Source organism: Phyllostomus hastatus, unplaced genomic scaffold, assembly GCF_019186645.2.
Source record: "Phyllostomus hastatus isolate PE091 unplaced genomic scaffold, TTU_PhHast_1.1 phas_scaffold_93, whole genome shotgun sequence".
In the NCBI taxonomy this organism is placed as follows: domain Eukaryota; kingdom Metazoa; phylum Chordata; class Mammalia; order Chiroptera; family Phyllostomidae; genus Phyllostomus; species Phyllostomus hastatus.
In genome coordinates, this window is record NW_025334042.1 from 19,467,451 (window position 1) to 19,491,952 (window position 24,502).

Below are 24,502 nucleotides of genomic sequence, written 5' to 3' on the forward strand. Positions count from 1 at the left end.
GATAGTCATATGGGAACTCCTTTGTAGGTAACTGTCTCCTTTTCTCTTGCTGCTTCTAAGAGTCTCTCCATATCTTTAATCTTGGGTAATGTAATTTTTTTTTAAACATCAATGTGCAGTTACTGGGGGGCCATGGCCTGCAACCCAGGCATGTGCCCTGACTGGGAATCGAACCTGCAATGCTTTGGGAACCCACACATGGACTCACCTACTCATACCCGCTCCCTCTGACCTCCAGCACTGGGGTAGCAGCTTGAAGGGCACTAGTGGTATACAGGGAGAGGCTGAAGTGGCTGGCATTGGGGTGAGCAGAGGCCACTGTCCCTTTGCTGAGCCTTTCCTCCACAGGGCTGGTAGTCTGGTGCCATGTCTGAGACTCCATCAACCTGACAAATACTGTGTGAGCCACCTGGGAGACCCACAGAGGCTTTACCCTACCCAACTTATGGGCCCACTCAAGCTGCTTTTACTTAAGAATGGCCGGTAAATCTTATTAAACAAGCAACAGCTGGCTTCAGTGAGCCTAGCAGCAGCCAGATTACAGTCACAGCTTGGCTTCACCTGGCCACCTCCAAGCCCAGCACAAGAAGCAGTCATCTCAGATTGCTTAACAGCTTAGGCAGGATGCCCCGGGGAAAACACAGGTTGGGGCCGACCTTGGCCTGTACCACTCAGGGAACCCCAAGACCAGTGCACCCAGTGGGCAGCTACAGACCACCCTGCCCCTGCCCAGCTGGTCTTCTATGGAGGGTGGAGGTTGATGGTCAGTGATCACAGCCAGTCCTTGTAGCTGACTGGCCTGCATAAGTCCCTCCCATTGATCTGTCAACAGCAACCAAGGCTCAACGACAAGAGGAGGGTATACTCAGCCCACACAAAATGGGCATCTGGAGCACCTAGCTTGGGTAACAGCGGAGGCTGTGCCACTGGACCCCATAAGACACCTACTACATTAGGCCACACTACCAAGATACGGAGTCAAAGCAGCTCCACCTAATACATAAAAACAAACGCAGGGAAGCTGCCAAAATGAGGAGAGACAGAAACAGGGCCCAAATGAAAGAACAGATCAAAACTCCAGAAAAAGAGCTAAATGAAATGGAGATAAGCAAGGTATCAGCTGCAGAGTTCAAAACACTGTTTATAAGGATGCTCAAAGAAGTTAGTGAGGACCTCAGCAGCATAAAAAAGACCCAGTCAGAAATGAAGGATACACTAATTGGAATAGAGAACAAATTACAGGAAACACCAGTGGGATGGATGAAGCTGAGAATGAAATCAATGATTTGGAACATAAGGAAGCAAATAACAACTACGCAGATGAACTGTTATTTATTTTATTTTTTATTTTTTTAGATCAGAACCATTTATATTTCTAGTTTTAAGTAAGCCATATTCATAATTAACACTTTTTATTGAATTCAGAAGAAGTTATAATTCCTACCGATGGAAAACAAGATTAATGTTTCATTGGTATTTTAGTCAGTAAAGAAGAAAAAAGAATCCAAAAAAATGAGGATAATATAAACACTCTCTGGAACTACTTTAAGAGGCCCAAAATTTGCCTCACAGGATTGCCAGAAGGAGAAGAGAAAGAGCAAGCAATTGGAAATCTATTTGAAAAAATAATGAAATAAAACTTCTCTAATTTGGTGAAGGAAATAGACATGCAAGTCCAGGAAGTACAGAGAATCCCAATTATGATGAATGCAAAGAGGCCCACTTCAAGACACATTAATATTAAAAGGTCCAATGTGAAAGATAAAGAGAGACTCTTAAAAGCAAGAGAAAAGTAGTTACCAGAAGTTTTCCAGATGGGAGAGGGGAGGGGGAGAATGGGTGAAGAGGCGAGGCAATTAAGAGGTACAAATAGGTAGTTGCAGAATAGCAATGGGGATGTAAAGACAATATAGGAAATGGAGTAGCCAAAGAATTTATACACATGACCCATGGACATGAACAATTGTGGGGGAATTGCCTGAGGGAGTGAGGGGTGCTGGTGAAGGGGGGGAAGTGGGAAAATTGGGACAACTGTAATAGCATAATCAATAAAATATAATTTAAAAAAGAAATAAAATAGAATGTTATATAAATAAATGAAATCATACAGTATGTAATCTTTTGGGATTGTCTTTTCTCACTTAGCATAATCTCCTGGAGATTCATCCAGGCTGTTACATGTATCAACAGTTCATTCCATTTTATTGCTGAGTAATATTCTACTGCATGCGTGTACCCCAATGTAAGTGTTCACCTGTTGAAGGACACCTGGATTGTTTCTAGTTTTTAGCTACTAAGAATAAAGTTGTTGCCCTGGCTGGTGTGGCTCAGTGGATTGAGTGCTGGCCCCTGAACCAAAAGATTGCTGGTTCAATTCCTGGTCAGGGCACATGCCTGGATTGTGGACCAGGTCCTCACCCGGGGGTGAGCTGATCAATGTATATTTCATACATCCTCATGCATCGGTGTTTCTCTCTCTGTCTTTCTCCCTCCCTTCCCCTCTCTCTAAAAGTAAATAAATAAACTCTTCAAATTTTTTTTTTATAAACTTGATGACCCAGGCTATCCTCAGCCAGAATGATCCTGTGGAAGTAGTATTCCCGATGAGTTTCCTATGGACATTCCAGGGACCAAAGGGAACTTCAAATTATTCAGACAGGTTTCCTTTGTTGATTGTCCTGGCCATGGTATTTTGATGGCTACTATGCTGAATGGTGCAGCACTGATGGATGCAGCTCTTCTGTTGACAGCTGACAATGAGTCTTGTCCTCAGCCTCAGACTTCTGAACACCTGGCTGCTATAGAGATCATGAAACTGAAGCATCTTTTGATTCTACAAAATGAAATGGGTTTAGTATAAGAAAGCCAAGCTGGCCCTACTGGTGTGGCTCAGTTGGTTGGGCACTGTCCACAAAGTGAAAGATCGTTGGTTCGATTCCTGGTTGCAGGCCAGGTGTCTGGTTGGGGGCTTGAGGTCCTTCAAGAGGCAACTGATCAGTGTTTCTCTCACACATCAATGTTTCTTTTCCTCTCCTTTCCCCTCTTTCTAAAAATACATAAATAAAAAATTTTAAAGAAAGAAAAGAAAAAAGAAAGCTCAAATAAAGGACAGTATGAGCAGATTCTTGCATTTATACAAGGTACAGTAGCAGAAGGAGCTCCTATTATTCCAATTTCTGCTCAGCTGAAATACAATATTGCAGTTGTCTGTGAGCACACAGTAAAGAAAAGTCTAGTACCCACAAGAGACTTTACTTCAGAACCCTGACTTATTGTTATTAAATCCTTTCAAGTCAGCAAACCTGGCTGTGAGTGTGGCTGGTGGTAGTACTCTGAAAGGTGTGTTAAAGGTAGGCCAGGAGATGGCAGTTAGACCTGGTATTGTTTCCAAAGATAGTGAAGGAAAACGCATATGTAAACTGATCTTTTCCAAAATGGTATCACTCTTTGTGGAACATGATGACCTTCAGTGTGCCGCGCCAGGAGGCCGTATTGGAGTAGGAACAGAAACTGAGCCCACTTTGTGCTGGGCTGATGGAATGGAGGGATAGGTTCTTGGTGCAGCTGGAGCTTTACCTGAGATCTTCACAGAATTGGAAAGTTCCTGCTTCCTACTTAGATGGCTTCTAGGTATACGTACCCAAGAAGACAAGAAAGCAGAAAGGGTACAAAACTTGTCTGAGAATGAAGTGTTCAGGGTGGACACAGGACCATGTTGACCAGAGGAAGAGTCAGTGCAGTCAAAGCCAATTTGGGCAAAATCATTTTGGTTAATCACATGTGCACAGAATTGGGAGAAAAAATGCCCTTAGTCAAAGAGTTGAGCAGCACTGGTGTTTAACTGTTTGGGGTAAAGTATAAGAAAAGAAGTGATAAGTCAACAGTAGATAATGAATGAAGAATTTCAGTTAAATAATACATTTGGGTAAAGTCAGATTTTCTCTTAATAGCCTAGAGGAATATTTTCAAAGCAATGCTGGGGAATGGATTTCACATCTCATTATCTTAGTAGTAGCTGTTATTCTCATTTTCTGGTGATGAACATTTAACCTCTAGTTAGGGTCTATAATAGGATCTAAATCGGATCTATAGTAAATGTAAAAATTGGTGTAATGTTGGATTGAATCTACCAGAAATCAATCATTCACAAATAATGTCTACTTTATACGTCAATGCAGGTTTGAAATGAAACTTTTTGCTATAACCAGCTTTTGCTGCAGCACACATACCACCTAACCTGTTTGAAATAAAATTGTTTCTTATTTGCATGATTCATCTTTGACTAGCTCTAGGCTTGGAAGTGTTGTTATACCAGAAAAAATTTGTGTGAAGACAGAAATTCTTGAAGATCAGCTTCACTAGCCTCATATTTTATGTTGCTTTCTCTTTGCAATTTTGAGTGAGGAGAAATGAATAGGTTCTACTAAAATGATCTTTTACACCATGCAAACAAAACCAAAACCAAAAATACCTCTCTTACCAGTGTATTTATCAGTGTCTCAGTGAAGGGAACATCCTCCAGGGCCTCTGGGACAAGTTATTTAGGGGCAGGTGAGTGGACTGTACGTGATAAATCTGCTCTAACATTTTCCTCTCCCTAATTCTTTGGATTCCTTCCTCTGAATAATGCAGTCAGATTTCTGGTAACTCAGCTTCATTTGTTGTGTATCACTACTGAGTCCAGGTTTTAGCCAGTCAATGGAAGAAAGAGATAAAGCCAGTCCAAGTTGCTGGAGTCAGCACACTGAGTTTGGAATCTCTGAACCCATGTAAATAAACCCAAATCAATAAATTCAGCCCAATCTAAAACTGTATTTCTTCCTCTCTGGTTTAGCACCCTTAGGATCCAACCTCATACACATTCCTCCAGTTTGTGCTATATCAACTAGCAAAATCTTTTGGTTTGTGTGTCTTCTCCTGTAGAACCAGATTTTGTATTTGTCCCCTAAATACAGCTGAGGCATCCACTGCACGCTAACTACCTTAGGTGAGGCCCTTATAGTCTTCATGTGAGACAGGACCAGCCTCGTTAGACAGAGAAGCAGAGGGTGCCTTTGCCAGCCAGTGAGGTTTAGTGAGTCTGTGTAGTTAGCATCCTGAAATACGAGTACATCCCAAAGCCCCTTTGTCCATTCTTAGGATCCTCCTCAGTGCCTTGGCTTTCATGTAAGACCTGCTTGTGATGTAGTTAACAACCTGCATTTCAGGTCTCCACTACATCAGCTGTGTGACTGCAGGACTTGAGAGATTCATTTGGGAAGTCTTAGAGGCAGTCTGGTCCTCTTGAGCCAAGAATTTAAAACTCTGAGCTTTCCATTTCTTTTCTTTGAGCTAACCAGTGCAGTCAAGGCAGCCAGACCACACCATAGCCTTCAATTTCCTTTTCCTCACCATTATGGTCTATTGCAACAACTATGTAGTCTGCCAAAGCCTTGCCCTTCGGGTAGCCCCAGGTAGTAAATTAAATTACCAGTTTTGCCATTACATGTGGTAACTGGGATTTCACTGCCTTCACACCCAGCCAAGTGACATAACTGCTCCCGGATCTCCTCCCTGAAGGTCTCATACTTGACTCTAGTTGCAGGAAACACAACCCACTCTAGCATGGGGCAGCCACGGACCCCATGGACATACTCAGGCAGTTGTGACCTATAGATCAGGAAGCCACTACTTCCCCTGGTACAGCTGCCTCTCAGTACTCACAAAACCAATGACTGGACACTGGACATTGCTCCAGAAAAACCTGACAGCCCCATGACCACGCTTGCCAGCAGGAGCAACCACAGCAGCAGGAGGGGGTCTTTGTCTTACCTCCACCTTCCAAATATGATTGAATTACATCTAATTAGTGGAACATAATTCACATCCTAGCTGCAAGGGTGTCTCAGAAGAGTGCTTTTTAGCTTTACCACCCCTGAAGCAGAAGGCACAAATCTGGAATGGAACTGAGTGACAATTCATCCCATTCCCTACGTTTAGACTTTGCAGCCAGACTGCCTGGGTTTGGATTCTTGCTTTGCTATTTATTTACTGTATTTTGCTGTGTTCAATGCACACCCACATTTTTGGCCCAAACTATCAGGAAAAAAATAATTTGTTTTAATTTTTAATTCAATTTTTAATTTTTATATAAAACTGATTATCATATTTCATGGTATTATTTTGCATACAGATATCGTTATTGCTTTCTAGACTTACACTTTTAATGCACAAGCATAAATAAAATAATTAAAAACATTTGTATAGATATGGCATTAGTACTACCCATATATAATGCGCATCCTTATTGTTCCCTAAAAAAATTGGGTAAAAAAGTGTGCATTATACATGGGAAAATATAGTAATGTCATCATCTCCTTCAGTTTTGACTCAAATGCCACCCTCTCTCCAGACTGCCCAACTTAAAATTGTAACCTGCCTCTCCCCTCTTATGGTAGGCAAAATAATTACTCCTCTTTTGAAAAAGTCCACAGCCTAATCCCCAGAACCTTGAATGCTACCTTACATGGCAAAGGGGCCTTGCAGTCATGATTGAGGTAAAGGTCTTGAGATGGGGAGGTCATGATGAGTCATCTGTGCGGAACTGATGTCACCCAAGGACCTTCTTGTAGGGGGAAAACAGGGGCCTGAGTCACAGAAGGAAATGTGACCGCCGGCAAATGGAAGTCAGAGAGAGAAATTTGAAAAGATTATGCAGTTGACTTTGAAGATAACAGGTTTGGCTGGAGTCAGGGAATGCAGAGGGCCCTTTGAAATTGGAAAAAGCAGGGGAAATTGATTCTCCCATAGAGCTTTTGGAAGGCACACAGCCCTTCCTGCCTGTGCACTGAGTTTAGGACTTCTGACCTCCTGAACCGTAAGATAGCAAATGGGTGTTGTAAGCCACTGAGCTAATGGTTATTTGTTACAGCGATAACAGGAAACTAGAACATTCTCCAACTCCTGATTTCTCATACCTTGCTCTATTTTTACCATCATACCTCTTTAGATATGTTATATAATTTACTCATTACATTGATCATTTACTGTCTCTCCCTCTGCAAGAATGTAAGCTCCACAGGAGCAAGGAATATCTGTTTTGTTTACTCTGTATTCCCAGTTGCTAGAACAGTTCTTGGCACACAGTAGGTGCTCAACCAATATTTGTTGAATGACTCATTGAATGAATGGGGTGGGACAGAAACACAGAAGGGTGCAATATTTCCTTCCCTGGGGCTGCAGGTTCCTTTACCATTCTAAAAGTTGACAACAACAAAATGGCGGGTGGGGGGGGATAAATGGTAATGGAAAAAATACAATAAAAATATTTTGTATTTGAATTAGTAGTGTATGATTCAAAAGTACAAAGGATGTGCAAGGGAAAGTCAGTCTCCCTCCCACCTTAATTTCCCCTGCACCAGTTTCCTCTTTAGAGGCAATCATCATTTCCAATTTCTTGTGTATCTTGCCAGAGATCTTTACACATATATAAGAACATATATGTATGAATATATACCTGGATATATATGTGTGTATGTATATAACACATATATTTTGTCGTTGTTTTTGTCTTCTTTTAAAAAATGTCAGTGTATGATACCTGCCATTCTGCCCCTTCCAGTACCATTTATTAATTTAATATCTGCTCTGGATTGCACCTGGACAGGGGGTGGGTGAGATGGGACAGATAATTCCATAGTATAACCTTGGAATCACTCATTTTTCCCTTTAGCCCTTGGAAAACTAAATGGGCCACCGCTCGCGCAGTCATCTTCCCGCAAGGAGAGGAGGATTGCCCCAAAGGCGCCAGGCTTTTCCAGCAGTGCGCTGTTTCAAACAGGCATGACCATGGCCACATCAGGAGGTACAGCTTGGATCTGACTCTCAACCTTGCCTGCCTGTTGATACTAAGTAGCAGCCCTTTTAAGATTTCCTGGGCGCCTAAGCTTCCCCTCCAAAACAATTGAATCAGAATCTTTGGAGATGGGACATGGGCCTTGGTATTATTTGTAAAACTCCTCTGATGACTTCAATTGCATCCAGGGCTGAGAACCCCTGGGTTAAGTTATAATACATGGAGGACAGAGCTTGGGACTGGGAATGTGGGGATGTGGTTTCCTGCTTTAAGCTTCTAGCACAGTGGCTTCAGACGAGTCACATGATTTCTTTGAATCTCAGTGCCTACCTCTGAGCCAGAACCAGTAATACCCATCACCCTGCATACCTTGCAGGATTGTAATGAGGATCAAATACATAAGCGCCCTGGGAACTGTGGGACCTTGTCTGATGGAGGGATAGTCATGTCAGGTGCTTGCAGGTTGTCTCGGGTTACTCCAATTAGCCTGACTCAGCTGCAAGGCCCATTCAGGCTCTGCCAGGGACTTTCTGCTTCACCCTTAGGCAGGTCCCCACGCCGTCACTTTTGCTGAGGTCAGTCTATTCTCTGGCCTATCTGCTCCCTGTGCCACATCTGGCGGCTGAGCCATCAACAGTTTCTCCTTTTTAGAGCTCCAGGGAAGGCTGGATTCCTCCTGACTAAATTACAGTGATGGCTGGCCAGGCCGGTGCAACCCTTTGGGGGTGCTCACCAGACCTCTGGGGCACAGGTGCGTCAGAGCAAACACATTCCATATTATACTTAACACATTTGGAAAACAGAGGGGTGGACAAGGCAGGAAAACTACGCTGAATGTGTTTTAAAACAAATCTCAGAAAGTAAAGCTCAATCATCTTTCCAAAGACTCATCTCCTCTAGATTCTTATAAAGATTGGGGGGTGGGGTGGAGAAAGCAGGGGCTGGAGAGAGAACAGAAGCAAGTGAGGCAGGTGAATGTTATGTTTTTCAGAGAGGTGAGCGACATGTCGCCAGGGCACCTTGCTTTCAGGTGGAATGTTTTCCTCCAGGTAGTACAATCCAGGTACCCTGAGGCCACAGGGGTGCCTACCCACAGAAGCTCCCAAATAACCTCTTATGTTACTTGAGCTCAGACCTCACTCACGAAGGGCAGCTCTTGCTCTGTTCACTTTGCAGGCCTTCCTGGCCCATCTCCTCTCAGGGCTCTACAATGATGAAGATTCCCACCCGGTTCCTCGGAGGGGCTGCTCCACCACCCACAGGTTCTTCCTGTCCTGGCGTTGTTCTCGGGGCCTCAGTCAGTCTTTAGAGTTTCTCCCCAAAGGATCCTCATATTGTTTGAGATTGTAAAGTAAACACATTGCATTTTTTTAAACATATACATATATATTTTTTTAATCCTCACTCAAGGACATGGCCATTGATTCTAAAGGGAAGAGAAGGGAAAGAGAAAGAGGGAGACAAACATCAGTGTGAGAGAGAAACACCGATGGGTTGCCTCTTGTCACCCAGACCAGGGACTGAACCCGTAGCCCACGCACATGCCCTGCTGGGAATCGAATCCTCCAGCCACTTCTTGGTCTATGGGCCAGTGTCCAACCAACTGAGCCACACTAGCCAGGGCCACACTGCATTTCTTAGTAAAAACTGAGTTTTCCATTTCAGTCAAAGATTCATTACCGTGGATCATCATGCATCCATTTTTCCTTTCCTGCCTCCCCCTACTACAATCCTCTTTGCCTGCTCTGTCCAGGGCTATAACACTCATCACCAGCTAGCATGCTGCATTACTCTTATTGTTTATTTTTTGTCTCTTGTCACCAGAATATAAGCTTCATGTGGAGAGGGATTTTGTCTGCTTTGTTCACTGATGTATCTCTAGTGCCTATAAGAGTGGCTGGTACATAGTAGGTCCTCAGTAAGTATTTGTTGGAGGACAATTAAAATGCACATACTTTTGCACTAGACTGTGAGCTCTATGAGGTAGGGACAATACCCATTTTGGTGACCACATGCACACTTGACTAGCACAGGGCTTGGCACAAAATAGGTACTTCATAAATATTTATTAATATGACCCTGGATGGTGTAGTTCAGTAGATTGAGCGTGGGCCTGCAAACCAAAGGGTTGCTGGTTCGATTCCCAGTCAGGGCACATGCATCAGTTGCAGACCAGGTCCCCAGTGAGGGGCCACATGAGAGGCAACCGCACACTGATGTTTCTCTCCCTTTCTTTCTCCTTCCCTTCCCCTCTAAAAATAAATAGATAAAAATCTTTTAAAAAGTTTCAATTAAAAAAAAAACAAACCAAACCAAACAAAAAATATTTGTTAATGTGGTAGGCCAGCATACTATTTCTAGGAATTTATCCTATAGGTATGCTGACATAGCATAATTATTAATCACAAACATTAATTGCATATTAATTAACCTTAATTGTAGCATTTTTACAAAACTGAAACTACTGAAGACCAAGACATCCATCACTATAAGAGCAGGCAAAGAGGATTGTAGTAGGGGGAGGCAGGAAAGGAAAAATGGATGCATGATGATCCACGGTAATGAATCTTTGACTGAAATGGAAAACTCAGTTTTTACTAAGAAATGCAGTGTGGCCCTGGCTAGTGTGGCTCAGTTGGTTGGACACTGGCCCAGGCTGAGGACATTTGTACTCCACACACTGGTGCAAGGCAGCAATTAAAAAGAAAAATGAGGTATACAATGTATAGGAAATTAAGTATAATAACCCCTTCCTCACCAAATTTTGGTTGCTGAGACCTGAAAGAAAATTATTAAGGGTCCTTCTAAAATAATTAACCCAACATCACTCCTATATAGATGCAATAAGAAGTTTTACGTAGCCCTGGCTGGTGTGGCTCAGTGGATTGAGTGCCAGCCTGTGAACCAAAGAGTTGTTGGTTCGATTCCCAGTCAAGGCACATGCCTGGGTTGTGGGCCAGGTCCCTAGTTGGGGGCATGAGAGAGGCAACCACACATTGATGTTTCTCTCCGTCTCTTTCTCCCTCCCTTTCTCCAAAATAAAAATAAACAAAATCTTTTTTTAAAAAAGTTCTTAAAAAAAGTTTTATGTAAAATGATGTCATATTTTGTATGTTGTCTCTCAGACTAGATGGATGACAAATTACTAAGGCAAGGGTCAAAAAGGACCTAGATATCACTGAAAGATTGGTCTGGTGACCATAATTGGACATTAATAGAGCAAGGTTTTGATTTTTGGAAAGAATTTGGAACATAGTAATTATTCTTTATTACAGATTGAGAGCAGATTTGTGTGATATAAACATTCAACTGGACAATAGGTAGGAAAAAAGTAATAAAAAATGGCACCAAAACAGGAGCGGTGACAGAATGCATAATCACAATTCTGTGCTTTCCCCCCAATATTGGACTAATAATTCCTTTTGGCCCTGGCTGGTGTGGCTCAGTGGATTGAGTGCCAGCCTGTGAACCAAAGGGTCACCGGTTTGATTACCAGTCAGGGCACATGCCTGAGTTGTGGACCAGGTCCCCACCTGGGGGCATGTGAGAGGCAACCACACATTGATGTTTCTTTTCCTCTTTCTCCCTCCCTGCCTCTCTGTCTAAAAATAAATAAATGCGGGGGTGGGGGGGCTGGGATGGGGATAAAAGGCAGAAAACTGTACTTGAATCACAATTAAAATTAAAAAAATAAAATAAATAAAATCTTTAAAATTTTTTTCCTTTTTGGTAAATGGAATAGACATATATAGATTCCAAATGAAGGTAGAAGAGACTCCAAATTTATTCATTTGGGTTTGCAAAAAAAGGGTAGGTCTACATGTACTGTTTGGGAAGGTGTCCAAGACATATTGTGAAATGAAGAAAGCAGAGTTTAAGAAATCAAGATGCAGAATAGTATGATCATACAAACGTAAAGAAAAATGTGTATATGTTTGGTTTAAGAAATTATTTTACAATGTTACCTCTGGGGAGTGGGATGGAAAGTATTGGAAAGTATTTAATCTTGTTTCCTTCTCTCCTTTTGGATTTTGTACATTACTTTTATACATATATTAATATTTTATTTATTTTTAGAGAGAGGGGAAGGGAGGGAGAGAGAGAGGGAGAGAAACATAGATGTGAGAGAGGTACATTGATAAATATGGCCCCCAACTGGGGCCCTGCTCTACAACCCAGGCATGTGCCCTGACTGGGAATTGAACCAGTGACCTTTTGGTTCATGGGCCAGCACTCAATCCACTGAACCACACCAGCCAGGTCACTTTTATATATTTTTATTTAAAAAGATAAATTATCAAAAGAAAAATAAAAAGATAAATTATCATCCCGATCAAAGCACATGATTAGGTTTAGATATATCCATTTGTCACTACTAGATGACACTTCCAATGGAATGCAGAGTTGTGATGTTTCAGTTAGCTTTAAGGTGGTTTTTATTACCTAAGTGGGTGCTTACTTAGGGGCACCACCTGCCTAGAAGGGGACCACTGGAATATTCTTTCACCCGCAATGATCGCATTTACTCTAGTTCTAGCCAGACCTCTAGTGCACTAAGTCTTACCCTAACTGAGTGAAGAAGCAGAGCATATAGGACCATAGGTTTGGCGGCTGAATGTAAGAGGGCCAGGGGGCCCTGGTCAGTGTGGCTCAAGTTGGTTGGATCACAGTCCTGTCCCATAAACTGGAAAGTCTCAGGCTTGATTCCTGGTCGGGGTCAATGCCTTGGCTGTAAATTTTGCCCTCAGTAGGGGCACATATGGGATTGATGTTTCCCTCTCCCACCGATCTTTCTCTTGCATGTCAATGTTTCTCTTTCTCTCCTTTCCTTCTTTTCTCTCTAAAATCAATAAGCGTGCCCTTGGTGGGGATTAAAAAAGAAAAAGTGGGTAGGGGGAGAAGCTGTGGGTAGGAAGCACTGGGCAAGGTGTCAAGGATGCAGAGTGGCAAGGGTGGAGAGAGCCAGTTGTATACTGTGGTCGGGCTTTTCTCTTCCTTTTGCTTTGTCCTTGGCTCTACTTCCTCCTCAGGCTGACTCCTGCTAAAGGGCACCTAACAGGCAGAGGATTTATGATCACCAAGTCTCTTCAAAGCTAAGATTACACAATTCTATTGTAGTTCCCCCCCAACCCTTAACCCACTCCTCCCTCTTTCTCTAAGAAGCTGTTTCCAAGAACCCAGACCCTTCCCCTTTGCCCACTGGGCCCTACCTATATAAAACCCTTGGGGTCAGTCAGAGGTGATTCTGCCTCATCAGAGATAAGACCATTGGAAAAGGGGATTTGCATAGTATGAAAATAGCCAGGGAAGACACAAAGTAATCTTTCAATGAACTTTTTATTGGCCTCCTGCCCTGCCAAGGGATGCCCCACTTCTGCTGCCTTCAATGCCTCAGAACTTTGGTGTCGTTGACCTCAGACACCACTTTGCCGTCCACAATCCTGCGGGTTGTGGTCTTTTGGATGGTTTGTGAGAGGCTCTTGTCCAGGGCGTCGACAAGACTGTAACAGGAGACCAAATCTCAGTTATAAACAGTCCCACAGAGAAGGGAGATGAGGAAAGTGGAGGAAAAAAGCCTCTTATCCCTGTGCCCCTTTGTCTCCAAGTTCCCCTTGGCCACTCCCTCCATAAAAGGGAAACCCAAGGCCAAATTCCATGTGTACTCTAAATACAGCTAGGAGCAATACTTAGTCCATCCTCTTCACCAGGAAGGAACCTCTGTAACGGTTACTAGCTTGGAGACAAAGGGGCACTCAGGAGCAAGGTGCTCAGCAGGGCTTTCAAAAGCTCAGGTTTTGAGAAGTGATATCTTGACCCAAGCTGGTGTGGGTGGAAGGACAGCCCCACTTACTTGAAGTCCTCCCCTTCTTCCAGTAGGCTGCGGTAGGTGGCAATTTCAGCCTCCAGCTTAACCTTGATGTTCAGCAGGGCCTCATACTCCTGGGCCTGGCGCTGCCCCTCTGCCCGGGTCTGGGCCAGCTCTGACTCCAAGTGCAGCAGGATCCCATTGAGTTGTTCCATCTGCATGGCGTAGCGCATCTCCACCTCCCTCAGGCTGTTCTCCAAACTGACCTTCTGCAGGGGGCATAGGGAAAAGGGTCGGGTGAACCTTGAGGTGCATTGGAGAGTTAGCAACTTTCCACAGAGCAGTTCAGAACTCAGGACTTCACTCTTTGCAACTTCTTTGAGCAACTGCTCTGTGCCAGCTTCTAGGGTAGGGAGGTAGAAGCAGCGGGAAACGCAGAGTAACAACTCTTTCTGGGCAAAAGGAATTCATGAAGGAAGGGGTAGGATTTGGGCCAAGACAGGATGTGTCTGAGGCAGACAGAGGTCAAGGGACCGGGAGGAGTTGGGGCAGCTGGAGTGAGCGCTCTTACCAGATTCCTCATTGAGTCCAGGTCGATCTCCAGTGATTGGACCACACGTCTCAGCTCTGTGAGTGTCTGCTCAGCAGCGCCTTTCTCAGCGGTCTGCGAGGTGACCACTGTGGTGCTCTCTTCAATCTGCAGGAGATGTGATGCTCAGGTCCCTCCTTCTCTGTTGGCCTCCCTCGCTCCCTCCCCCTTGGGCCTCTATGCCCAGCAAGTGTCCATCTCTTTCTGTCTTGTACCTGATGGGACCAGTACTTGTCCAGCTCCTCTCGGTTCTTCCGAGCCAGCTCGTCATACTGGGCCCGGATTTCTGCTATGATTTTGCCAAGGTCCTGAGATTTGGGGGCATCCAACTCCACGGTCAACCCAGAATTGGCAATCTGGTTTTGTAGACCATTCACTTCCTAAAGGAGAGAGGGGAGGAAGTGAGAAGGGGCTCAAGGTTGAGCTCTAGGAAGGTTCTTCATCTGTGACTGGCTCTTCCTGGCCTACAGGATTGGCTGGAGAAGAGAACAGGAAACTCTTAGCTTTGCCCTTTTGGTTTTCTTCTCTGGATGGGTAAAATGCAACCCACTTACTGCCCGCGCCTGTCTCTCACATGCGATTTTTCTCTCCTCACTTCACCCCGTCTCTCCACCTACCCTCCTCCTTCCACAAACCTGCTCTTTATGCCTTCTTCCAGGAAGCCCTGATGGCTCCACCTGCGCTCACTCCTCAGTCACCCCTCACTCCTGTGCTGGCTGCTTCTGCCTTTGTCCTCATCTATTCTCTCACCCATGGCCTCTTGACTTCATCATGTTGTACATTAGGTTACCCACTGAGGATGGCCACAGTCTGATTATTAAGAGCCCAGGCTGGTAGGTTCATTATTCCCCCAGACTTGTCTTGGCCCCTAGATCCTGGCCTGGCCGGTGGCCCCTGCTTGCCTCCTCGTGGTTCTTCTTCATGAAGATCAGTTCCTCCTTGAGAGTCTCTATCTCTGTCTCCAGCTGCAGCCGAGTGATATTGGTGTCATCAATGACCTTTCGGAGCCCATTGATGTCATTCTCCACAGACTGGCTCATGGCCAGCTCCGTCTCATACCTGTGGAAGTGGAGGTGATTAGATCTAGAACCTTCTTCAATCATGCCCCCTAAGAGCAGCACTGTGGCCACTGCCAACAGAAACTGATCCAGGAATCAGATGGTAATCCTCTGAGCGCCATTCCTGGCCCTAGGTATTCTTAAACTGGGTTATGTGAATGAATGAATTGACGGAGCATCTCATCCACCCAGCTCCACCCACAGCTGAACAATATCCCACTCTGAGCCCCTAGCTGACCTAGCTCAGGAAGCAGAACATTCTTAGCTCCACCCCTAGCTGCCTAGTCCCCCCAGCCTTACTTGACTCTGAAGTCCTCAGCAGCAAGACGGGCATTGTCAATCTGTAGAACGATGCGGGCATTGTCCACAGAGTTTGCAAAGATCTGAGGATTGGTGAGAAAGATTGCTCCATGAATAAGAAGTCCGTGATGGGATGGGCTCAGTGTGTGAAAGATATATATGTCTCAGTGAAAACATCCCTGTCCCAGGAATAGCCAGAGGCTATCAGCTTCCACCTGTGCCCCTCACCCTGTTCCCTCCTTTCCTGAAGTCCCAAGTACCTGGGCTCCCACCAGTCTCCTGCTGCGTCTCCTTTGGGGCCTCTGCTGGCTGGCCTACTGGAGGTGAGCAGCTACTACTATACAAGCCCTCTCCCTGGCCTTCTCCCGGCATTTTTTCCTAGGGCACCTGCTCACCTCCCCACTCTCCACCCCCCAGGTAGGCCTCCAGTGTACTCTTAGTATGACTCAGCCTTAACCACATCCGCTTAATCCTCCACCTGTCCCCATTTGGCCAGAAACCTGTGTCTGGGTCCTCTTTTTGGGCCTTGTCTCACCTCCCTTGATGCTGTTCATTTCCCAAGCTCTGGCCTTCCCTTCCCACTTTCTCCAGGGAAAGGACCAGCTCATACTGTCACCACCCCTGGGGGTCCCATTAGCTAGGGGTAAATGCGGAAACCCAGGGCACTCCTAACACCCTCACTGAACAAGACAGACTGCGGGGTGGAGACAGAAAGTGGGGGAGGGAGTCCATGTGCCCCACCCTATTAAAATTCCTATCCTTGGGAGAGGGGAAGGAAGAGGTACTGCGTGGAGGGCAAACGGGGCTGGGAGTTGGGCTGTTCCCTCCACTGGCCCCTTACCTGAGCCCTCAGGTCCTCGATGGTCTTGAAATAATGCCCCCAGTCTCTGAGCTGGGGTCCCTTCTTCTCTAAGTGTTCCCGGATTTTGATCTCCAGTCTCCGATTATCAGCCTCCAGGCTTCTCACCCTCTCCAGGTAGGAGGCCAGACGGTCATTCAGGCATTGCATAGTCTCCTTCTCGCTCTGGATGCCCCCTATGCCCACCAGACCCCCGGCCATCCCTGCAGCCAGGCCCCCGGATCCCCAGGTGCCCCGCAAGCTGGTGGAGCGGGACACGGAGATCCGGGAGCCCGAGCCCCCGGCGCCTGCATAGACGCTGGCCGCGCTGCTGGTCGGCCGGACTCGGTAGCTGGGCGACTGCACGGAGCCCAGGGACCGGTAGTTCGTGGAGAAGCTGGAGCGCGTGCTGAAGCTCATGTTGTTCAGGGAGGAAGGTGAGAAGTCGCCGAGACTCAGGTTGAAGCTGCAGTGAGTGCCAGGTCCGCGACTTAAGTTTATAGGGCGGAGGGAGGAGCTGGGGACCCGTCGGGCAGGCCCCGCCCTCTCCTCGGTGTCGCAGCGCTCTGGCGACAGGTGGACTCCCGCGGGCAGCACGGCGGTGTAGGTTTCAGACCCTGCCCCCTCCCTCTCAGCACAGCCCTGCCAAGGCCACCCTCGACTCCCTAAAAAGGGGGTGACTAACCTAGAAGGACAAGGGCAGAAAGTGGTGTTGGCCCTGGCTGCTGTGATTTCAAGGGCAGGAAATGACGTTATTATACCCCTCCCCAGGTAGAGGAGGTGCTGGCCGGTTGAGAATTTGGGAGTTTTGGGGAATGGGAGAGAGGAGAGGGGTGTGAGCCTCCATAGCTGTTCTCAGTGTGCAGCCTCAGTTTTGACGTTGAGGGGATCTGGCAGGGATCCTGGAGCACCAGGGTTCCTGGGGAAGAAAAGGTGGGGGCTGGAGAGGAGGAAGAGAGACTCAGTCTTGAGCCGCGACTCTGCTGGTTTACACATTTGACCCCCCAGCACACTTGGGTCCCAAACATACCCACCTGCACATGTTCACCAGCACACACTCCTGCCTGTATCACACATGTGCATGTCACTCACCAGGTGTGTGGAGACTCCTGAAGACACACTCACTCCCTGAACCCACTCCTCACTCTGCCTCCCACCCCCAGCTCCCTCCCATGGGAGGCCTGACTTCCACTGAACACTTTGTGATTGGAGCCGGAGATAGGACACGCCTGCACTTCTGTCCACCTGTGAATCAACCTTGACTGCACCGCTGGGTAAACAAATAGTGTCTGAGCACTTACAGTTTCACAAATAGTTTTTGAGCCCCTACTCTAGAACAGGGCATCATGCCCTGGGAGAACAGGGCATTAGAGTTGCTGGGAGAACAGCAGTGGTAACAGAGAACAAACCCCCCTCATGCAGATTGTGACGTGTCTCACAAGGAATGGGGCCCCAGGGCAAACACGCACACCCAACAGAAACAGTCTAGAGACTCAGACAGACTCAGACCTGGTGGCCAGGCCCCCTTACTAGGACTTTTCTGCAGGGCCCCTCCTTCCTTTGCCTCTCCTCAGAAGGCTTTCGGGATCTCAAGCCCGTCCCCAGGGGGCTGACTCCTTAGGGAGCTTAGGTCAGGATATGGGTGAAAAAGATGGAGATTGGGAAGTTCTCACTGCTCCCTGTACCCCTGAAGCTGGATGGTCACCTCCCACTGAATGAACAGGGGGAATCCCCAGGGACTGGGTCTTTAAGTCTGTCCCACCAGCAGCTGGTTTGTCTGGCAGGGCCTGGCATTGCACACTTGTCTGTGCTTTTTGCTCTGGAGGACACCTATTGATTCTCACTGAGCTGCCAGCTGAACGGAAGAGGTGGCAACAGGCAGGACAGTAGGCCTGGGGAGGGAAAGGGGCCGGGGAGTAGCTAGGCTAGTGGACCAGCCAGGGAGGAAGGGCATCTCAGATGTGGGAGTTTGGCCCTGGATTGTCCCAGGACGGCCACCTTTGAGTGGGGAAAGCACCACAGTACTCCACAGCAGGTGGCCGGGGACAGGTGAGGGTGGGGGCTGGCTGGTGGTGGTGGTGGGGGGTCAGGGCCTGCTGAAGGCCAAAAGGCAAATGGGATGCAAAATAGCATACAAATGAATGTTCAGTCGTTTTCCATTGAAGTTTTCTGGGAGATTAGAGGTGCTAGCCAGTCAGAGGGGTTTCTCCTGCGGTCACCCTCACAGTTCCCCTGGGCTCCAGCACTGCCGGGCTGTGCGGACGTGCACCATAAAGTGTGTAGACTACACCTGCGATGGATTGCCTTCGCTGTTTTTGCTAAGCTTGAAATCAGCCAGTTTTGGTACTTTGCCATCTGTGTGACCTTGGGGGAAATCACTTAACTCTGCACTCAGTTTCTTCACTTGTAAAGGGGGAAATAATAAAGCCTGTTCAGTCTATCTCCTTGGGGGGTAGTGGATGTAAATGTTAATTATCACTCACTCATTTATTAAACAAATACTAATCAGTCACTGCAGAGTAGGTTTCCAACACATCCAGGAGGGCAGAGGTAGGGGAGGGAAGGGTCAATTTAATTGTAAAGATGGCTTACTGATGTAAGTAAGGGCTCTCTACCTCACTTAAGATGGGGGTGGGGAGGTGGGGGGGGGTGACTTTGAATTCCACTGGGGATCAGGCCCAAATTCCAGGATTCTTATCCAAGGTCTTTTCCAGATCCTCCCCTGGTCCTTCCCCCACCCCAACTGCTCAGCACCTTGGGGGTCTGTGGAGGCTCAGTCCAGGGGCAGGAGGAGGAATGCTGCCAAGCCGGTCTTATCTCCTGCAGCTGATGTCAGGGGCCACATTCCTGACCTTTTGCAGCATGGGGCAAATACCAACCTCAGGCTCCGGCACCAACCTGCCCTTTTCTGTCATTTCCAGATTCCTCTGTGGCTCAGGGCCTTTTACTCTGAGAGCCTCTGGGAGAGCTGGGGATGGGGGCATTAGGGAGGAGTGTCCTTCCCGGGATCCCCATCAATGGGGCTCTCTGAGTGAGGGGTGTGAGGAAAGCTGAAAGAGGGAAGGGTGATTGGGAGGCTGGTCCTGGGAGAAGGTGGAGGAGGAGGGGCCTTGGCCAGAAGTTCCCAGAACAAAGTCAAAAGGCACTTGGAGTAAAGAGACCCAGCGGAGGAGTGACCTGGAGAGGGGGAAATGGTTCACCTCCCTCCCATCCTGCCCTGAATTCCAGTGTTTTAGGGAGGGACAATAGGTAATCTGAGAAGCAGGTTTAACTACTGAATAAACTCAGAGATAATCCTGATAAGGGTGGGTCAGCTCATTCCCCCGACCCCACATTCTCCCCTAGAGGGAAGGAGCCAGCATTCCTGTAGAAACCAGATGGGAGATTAGGGGATTAGGCAGGACCCTGAGGCCTGGAGTCCTTCAGGCTTTGCTTTAACATTTAGACTGGAAATTTCTTGCTCAGCCCTGAGGAGAATAGTTTAGAATAGCAACTGAGGTACGGGGTAAAGAGTGGTTTAGTGCCCAAACAGGAAGGGGCTGATTCCCACCCTCTTCTCCAATGGTGTGTGGGAGAGAGTGAGAGGTCCCTATATTGGGGAGGGCTGGAGGCAAGATGACAAGATGGCCAGAGAGACTCCCCCGCAGCCACCCCACAGTGGAGGGCCCAGCACAGGCCAGTGGGCCTCCCAGGAGGACCCTAAGAGCTACTGGGAATGATTTTGATTCAAACAAGTAATGAAAAGAGGGTACAGGGTGAGGCTGGGGGACCAGGTGTAGGGTTAGCTGAGCTGTGGAGGCAGGTGGGATAATGTGGGTTGGGGGCAGGACCTGTGCTGATCCTGTCAAGACTTTGAGGATTTCTCCGGAGGTGCTCCTACCCTATTTGGAGGCCCTGGGGAAGCCTGTCCACTGTTGAGTGGGGGAGGGGTTCTGAGGGCTCAGGCCCGGCTGGGAGTGTCAAAAAGGCTTTGGCACTTTTATATATTGGGTTGGCCAAAAAGTTTGTTTGTTTCTTCCATAAGATGGCTCTAGTAGCACTTAATCGTCTTTAACTTCATTCAGAACAGTGTGAATTAAAAAAAAACAATTTATAAATATTGGTGAATTTTTTTGTGTAGCCATTTTAATATTGAAGATGGAAGAAAATATGCAACATTTTGGCATATTATTTCAAGAAAGGTAAAAATGCAACTGAACTGGCTGGCGTAGCTCAGTGGATTGAGTGCAGGCTGCAAACCAAAGTGTCGCAGGCTCAATTCCCAGTCAGGGTAGATGCCTGGGTTGCAGGCCATGACCCCCAGCAACCGCACATTGATGTTTCTCTCTCTCTCTCCCCCCCTTCCCTCTCTAAAAATAAAAAAAAATGTAACTGAAAAACACAAAAAGATTTGTGCAGTGTATGGAGAAGGTGCTGTGACTGATTGAACAGGTCAAAAGTTTCATGCTGGAGATTCCTCACTGGACAATGCTTCACGGTCGTGTAGACCAGTTGGATTTGACGCAATTCAATTGAGACATTGAGAACAACCACAGTTATACCACATGGGAGATAGCCAACATACTCAAAAGATCCAAATCAATAAAGTTATTGGTAAAAGTGAAAAATGTATCTTTTAGTTTACAGAAAAAACTAAAACATTTTGGCTAACCTAATACTTGCTTTATTTGGGTTTGCATTGAAGGGGATATTCCCCAGGGACAAAGGAAGAAAAGACAGTTGACTACTGAGGAGCACATGGGCTGCCCAGGATTTTCAGCGCTAAAGCCTGGAGCGGACTCTTGGGAATCTGGCTCTCCTGGGAGCCCCCTCTTCTCCCTGGGCCCCCTTGCAGCCTTCTCTGGCAAAGCCAACTCTAGCCCAGCAGGGGCAGCCTCTTCTAATCTTATGACCTCTTCCCCTTCTGACTCTTGTTTTCGTGGTCTTTCCTCAGGCACAGCCTTCTCTACCAATGGCAAAAGTGGATGAAAGGCAGGAGGAGACTGCAGCATACGTGCTGAGATACATGGTCTATTACGCAGGAAACATGAAAAGATACGTGAATGATTTTGAGGTTTTGGGGGAGGTTACCCAGCTCTGTTATGAGCTCTGTTATGAGACCAGCCCCGTGAGAAACAGTCTATATCCTGGGGCACATCTCACTGAAAGGTAAGAGGGTGGGAGTGGTGGAAACTCAGGAGCAAAGGAATCTAAGCCTAAGGCATGAATGAAATGACAGACTCTTGGGGTGGGTTGAGTGGGGAACAAAGGAGACCAGAAGACATCAGTGAAAAAGGAAGAGCCCAGGAACTGAGAGTTGATGAGTGGTATGACAGCAGCTGTACAGGGCACAAGGGATGTGGCTCGTCAGAGAGGGGATTATCAGAGTTTGGGATCAGAGCAGATGATGTCATTTGAGGGTGGCTGAAGGTGCTGAAAATCATGGAGTTAAAGATTCCAGGAATAGATTTTCCTGCCTATGTTCTCCTCTAGGACTTTAATGGTGTCATGGTTTATATTTAAGTCTTTTATCCACCTTGAATTTATTTTTGTGTAAGGTGTAATTTGGTGCTCAAGTTTCATTTTTTTTTGCACGTAGCTGTCCAGTTCTCCCAACACCATTTGTTGAAGAGACTATTTTTACTCCATTTTATGTTGCTGCCCCCTTTGTCAAATATTAATAGGCAGAAAAATCTCAGATATTTCACATAGACACATTTTTACTGACATGTCCCCTAGAGCAAGGGACATAAAGGAAACAATAAACAAATGAGATCTCATCAAAATAAAAAGCTTCTGCATGGCTAAAGAAAACAGTATTAAAATAAGAAGAGAACCAACTGTATGGGAAAACATATTTGCCAATGATACCTCAGACAAGGGTTTAATATCCAACATATATAAAGAACTTACATGGCTCCACTCTGAGAAGACAAGGAACCCAATTAAAAAATGGGCAAAGGACTTGAACAGATACTTTTCCAAGGAGGACATACAGAGGATCCAGAGACACATGAAAAGATGTTCAATATCGTTAGCTATCAGAGAGATGCAAATTAAAACCACAATGAGATACCACTTCACACGGGTCAGAATGGCTATCATAAACAAAGCAACAAACAACATGTGTTGGAGAGGTTGTGGAGAAAAGGGGACCCTAGTGCACTGTTGGTGGGACTGCAGACTGATACAACCACTATGGAAAGCAGTATGGAACTTCCTCAGAAAACTAAAAATGGATCTGCTTTTTGACCCAGCAATTCCACTGCTGGGGGCTATGTCCTAAGAACCCTGAATCACCATTCCAAAAGAACCTTTGCACCCCAATGTTCATAGCAGCACAATTTATAATAGCTAAGTGCTGGAAGCAACCTAGGTGCCCATCAGTAAATGAAGGGATCAAAAAACTATGGTACATTTACACAATGGAATTCTGTGCAGCAGAGAGAAAGAAGGAGCTCCTACCCTTTGCAACAGCACAGATGGAGCTGGAAAGCATTATGCTAAGCGAAACAAGCCAGGCAGTGAAAGACAAATACCATATGATCTCACCTTTAACAGGAACTTAAACAACAAAACAAACAAACAAGCAAAATATAGTCAAAGACACTTAAATAGAGGACAGGCTGACAGTGACCAGAGGCGAGGGAATTTCAGGGGAGAATGGGAAGGGTTTACAGGAACAAATATAAAGGACACATGGACAAAAACTCGGCGGGGGGGGAATGGGAAGGAAGTGGGGAGGGATGGTTGGGTGGGCTGGAATGGGAGTAAAGGACAGAAAACTGTACTTGAACAATGATTAAAATAAAATAAAATAAAATTCAAGGAAGAGAGGATGGGAAAAGAGAATTGATTTTTTTTTGAGTTTGTATCCTAGCTCTGTTGTTTGCCTGTGGAATGACTGTGGTCAGGTGAGGAGCCCAAGTTAGTGAGCTTCAGTTTCCTTATCAGTTGTTGCCGGAATTCAACGTGCATGGTAGGGCCTGGAGCAGAGCAGGGGCTGTTCAAGGGCGTTCACCTGCCTCCTTCTGGAAAAATCATCAGCATGGAGGTTTGACTCTCTCATTTTGGTTCAGTGCCACAGTGAGCTGGGAAATACAAAGATATGCTTAAAAATAATAATTAAATAGATGATTATTAGAAGAGATAGATAATTAGGCAAACAAAACACAGTATACAGGTGTTATGAAAAGTTCTAAAGTACTATCAAAGGAAGGAATAATTCATCCATTCACTCACTATTTGTAAGGCACCCCCCATATACCAGACATGTTCTAGGCTCTGGAGATACAGCAAAGAAAAACCAGATAAGGTAGCTTGCTCTTAGGGAGCTCATATTTTAGGTGTTGAAAGGTTGCAGTGATGGAGAACCTCATGGAGGAGGGAATGCTTGGGCAGAGCTTGAAAAAATGACTAAGAACTTGCTAGGGGGGCAAGGAGGTAAAGGAGAGGGCTTTCCAGACCAAAGGACCAGCATTGGCCCTGTTATAGCATCCAACAGAGTCCCCTCCTCTGACTTGCAGACCTGGATCTCCTGCTGGTCACTGGATTTTATCCCTATTTGGAAGATGCACAGAAATAATAAATTTATCAGATCTAAAGTTGAACATATGATCTTCCTGCATTTATTTTTTTCTGCTTTTTAAAAATTCAGACTTTTGGTATAATTCACATAAAGTAACATTCACCCTTTTCAGGTATACAGTTTGATAGGCTTTGACAAATGAATGCAGTTGTAGAATTGCTACCATAAATCAAGATATAAAACATTTTAATAACCTGCAAAGTCTCACTGTGTTCCTTTGTAGTCTGTCTCCCTCTCCCACCCCCAGCTCTGGCCACCCCTGATCTATCCCTACATTTTTTCTTTTTCAGAATGTCATAGAAATAATCACAGAGTGTGTAGCTTTTTGTCTTTGGCTGCTTTCACTTAGCATAATGCTTTTGTGATGCTTCCATGTTACTGTATGAATGACTAGTTTGTTTCTTTTTATTGCTGTACTCCATTATATGGAGTTACCACAATTTGTTCATCATTCACTAGCACATGGATATTTGAGTTGTTTCCACTTTTTAGTAATTATATATAAAGCTG

The 24,502-nt window shown here is 46.0% G+C and overlaps 1 protein-coding gene and 1 pseudogene across 1 annotated transcript; one reads left to right on the forward strand and one right to left on the reverse strand.

Annotated features, from left to right (window-relative positions):
* Positions 1–2,548: 2,548 nt before the first annotated feature.
* On the forward strand, positions 2,549–3,861 carry LOC123812604 (annotated as a pseudogene).
* Positions 3,862–13,152: 9,291 nt separating this feature from the next.
* Positions 13,153–16,997, reverse strand: KRT18 (keratin 18). Its single transcript, XM_045829436.1, has 7 exons — positions 16,429–16,997; positions 15,588–15,670; positions 15,132–15,288; positions 14,445–14,609; positions 14,212–14,337; positions 13,686–13,909; positions 13,153–13,335 (listed from the first exon to the last, which is right to left on the reverse strand). Exons 1-7 carry the CDS (start codon positions 16,843–16,845, stop codon positions 13,218–13,220), a joined length of 1,290 nt encoding a protein of 429 aa, XP_045685392.1. The 5' UTR covers positions 16,846–16,997; the 3' UTR covers positions 13,153–13,217.
* Positions 16,998–24,502: the final 7,505 nt, after the last annotated feature.

What these genes read in the sequence shown, in the direction of transcription:
- KRT18 (XM_045829436.1), bottom strand. Translation starts at nt 16,845, where the DNA reads ATGAGCTTCAGCACGCGCTCCAGCTTCTCCACGAACTACCGGTCCCTG. An exon ending in TCGAGGACCTGAGGGCTCAG is followed by an intron (nt 15,671 to 16,428) that starts GTAAGGGGCCAG and finishes ACCAATCCTCAG; the next exon opens with ATCTTTGCAAACTCTGTGGA. An exon ending in TGGACTCAATGAGGAATCTG is followed by an intron (nt 13,910 to 14,211) that starts GTAAGAGCGCTC and finishes TGCCCCCTGCAG; the next exon opens with AAGGTCAGTTTGGAGAACAG.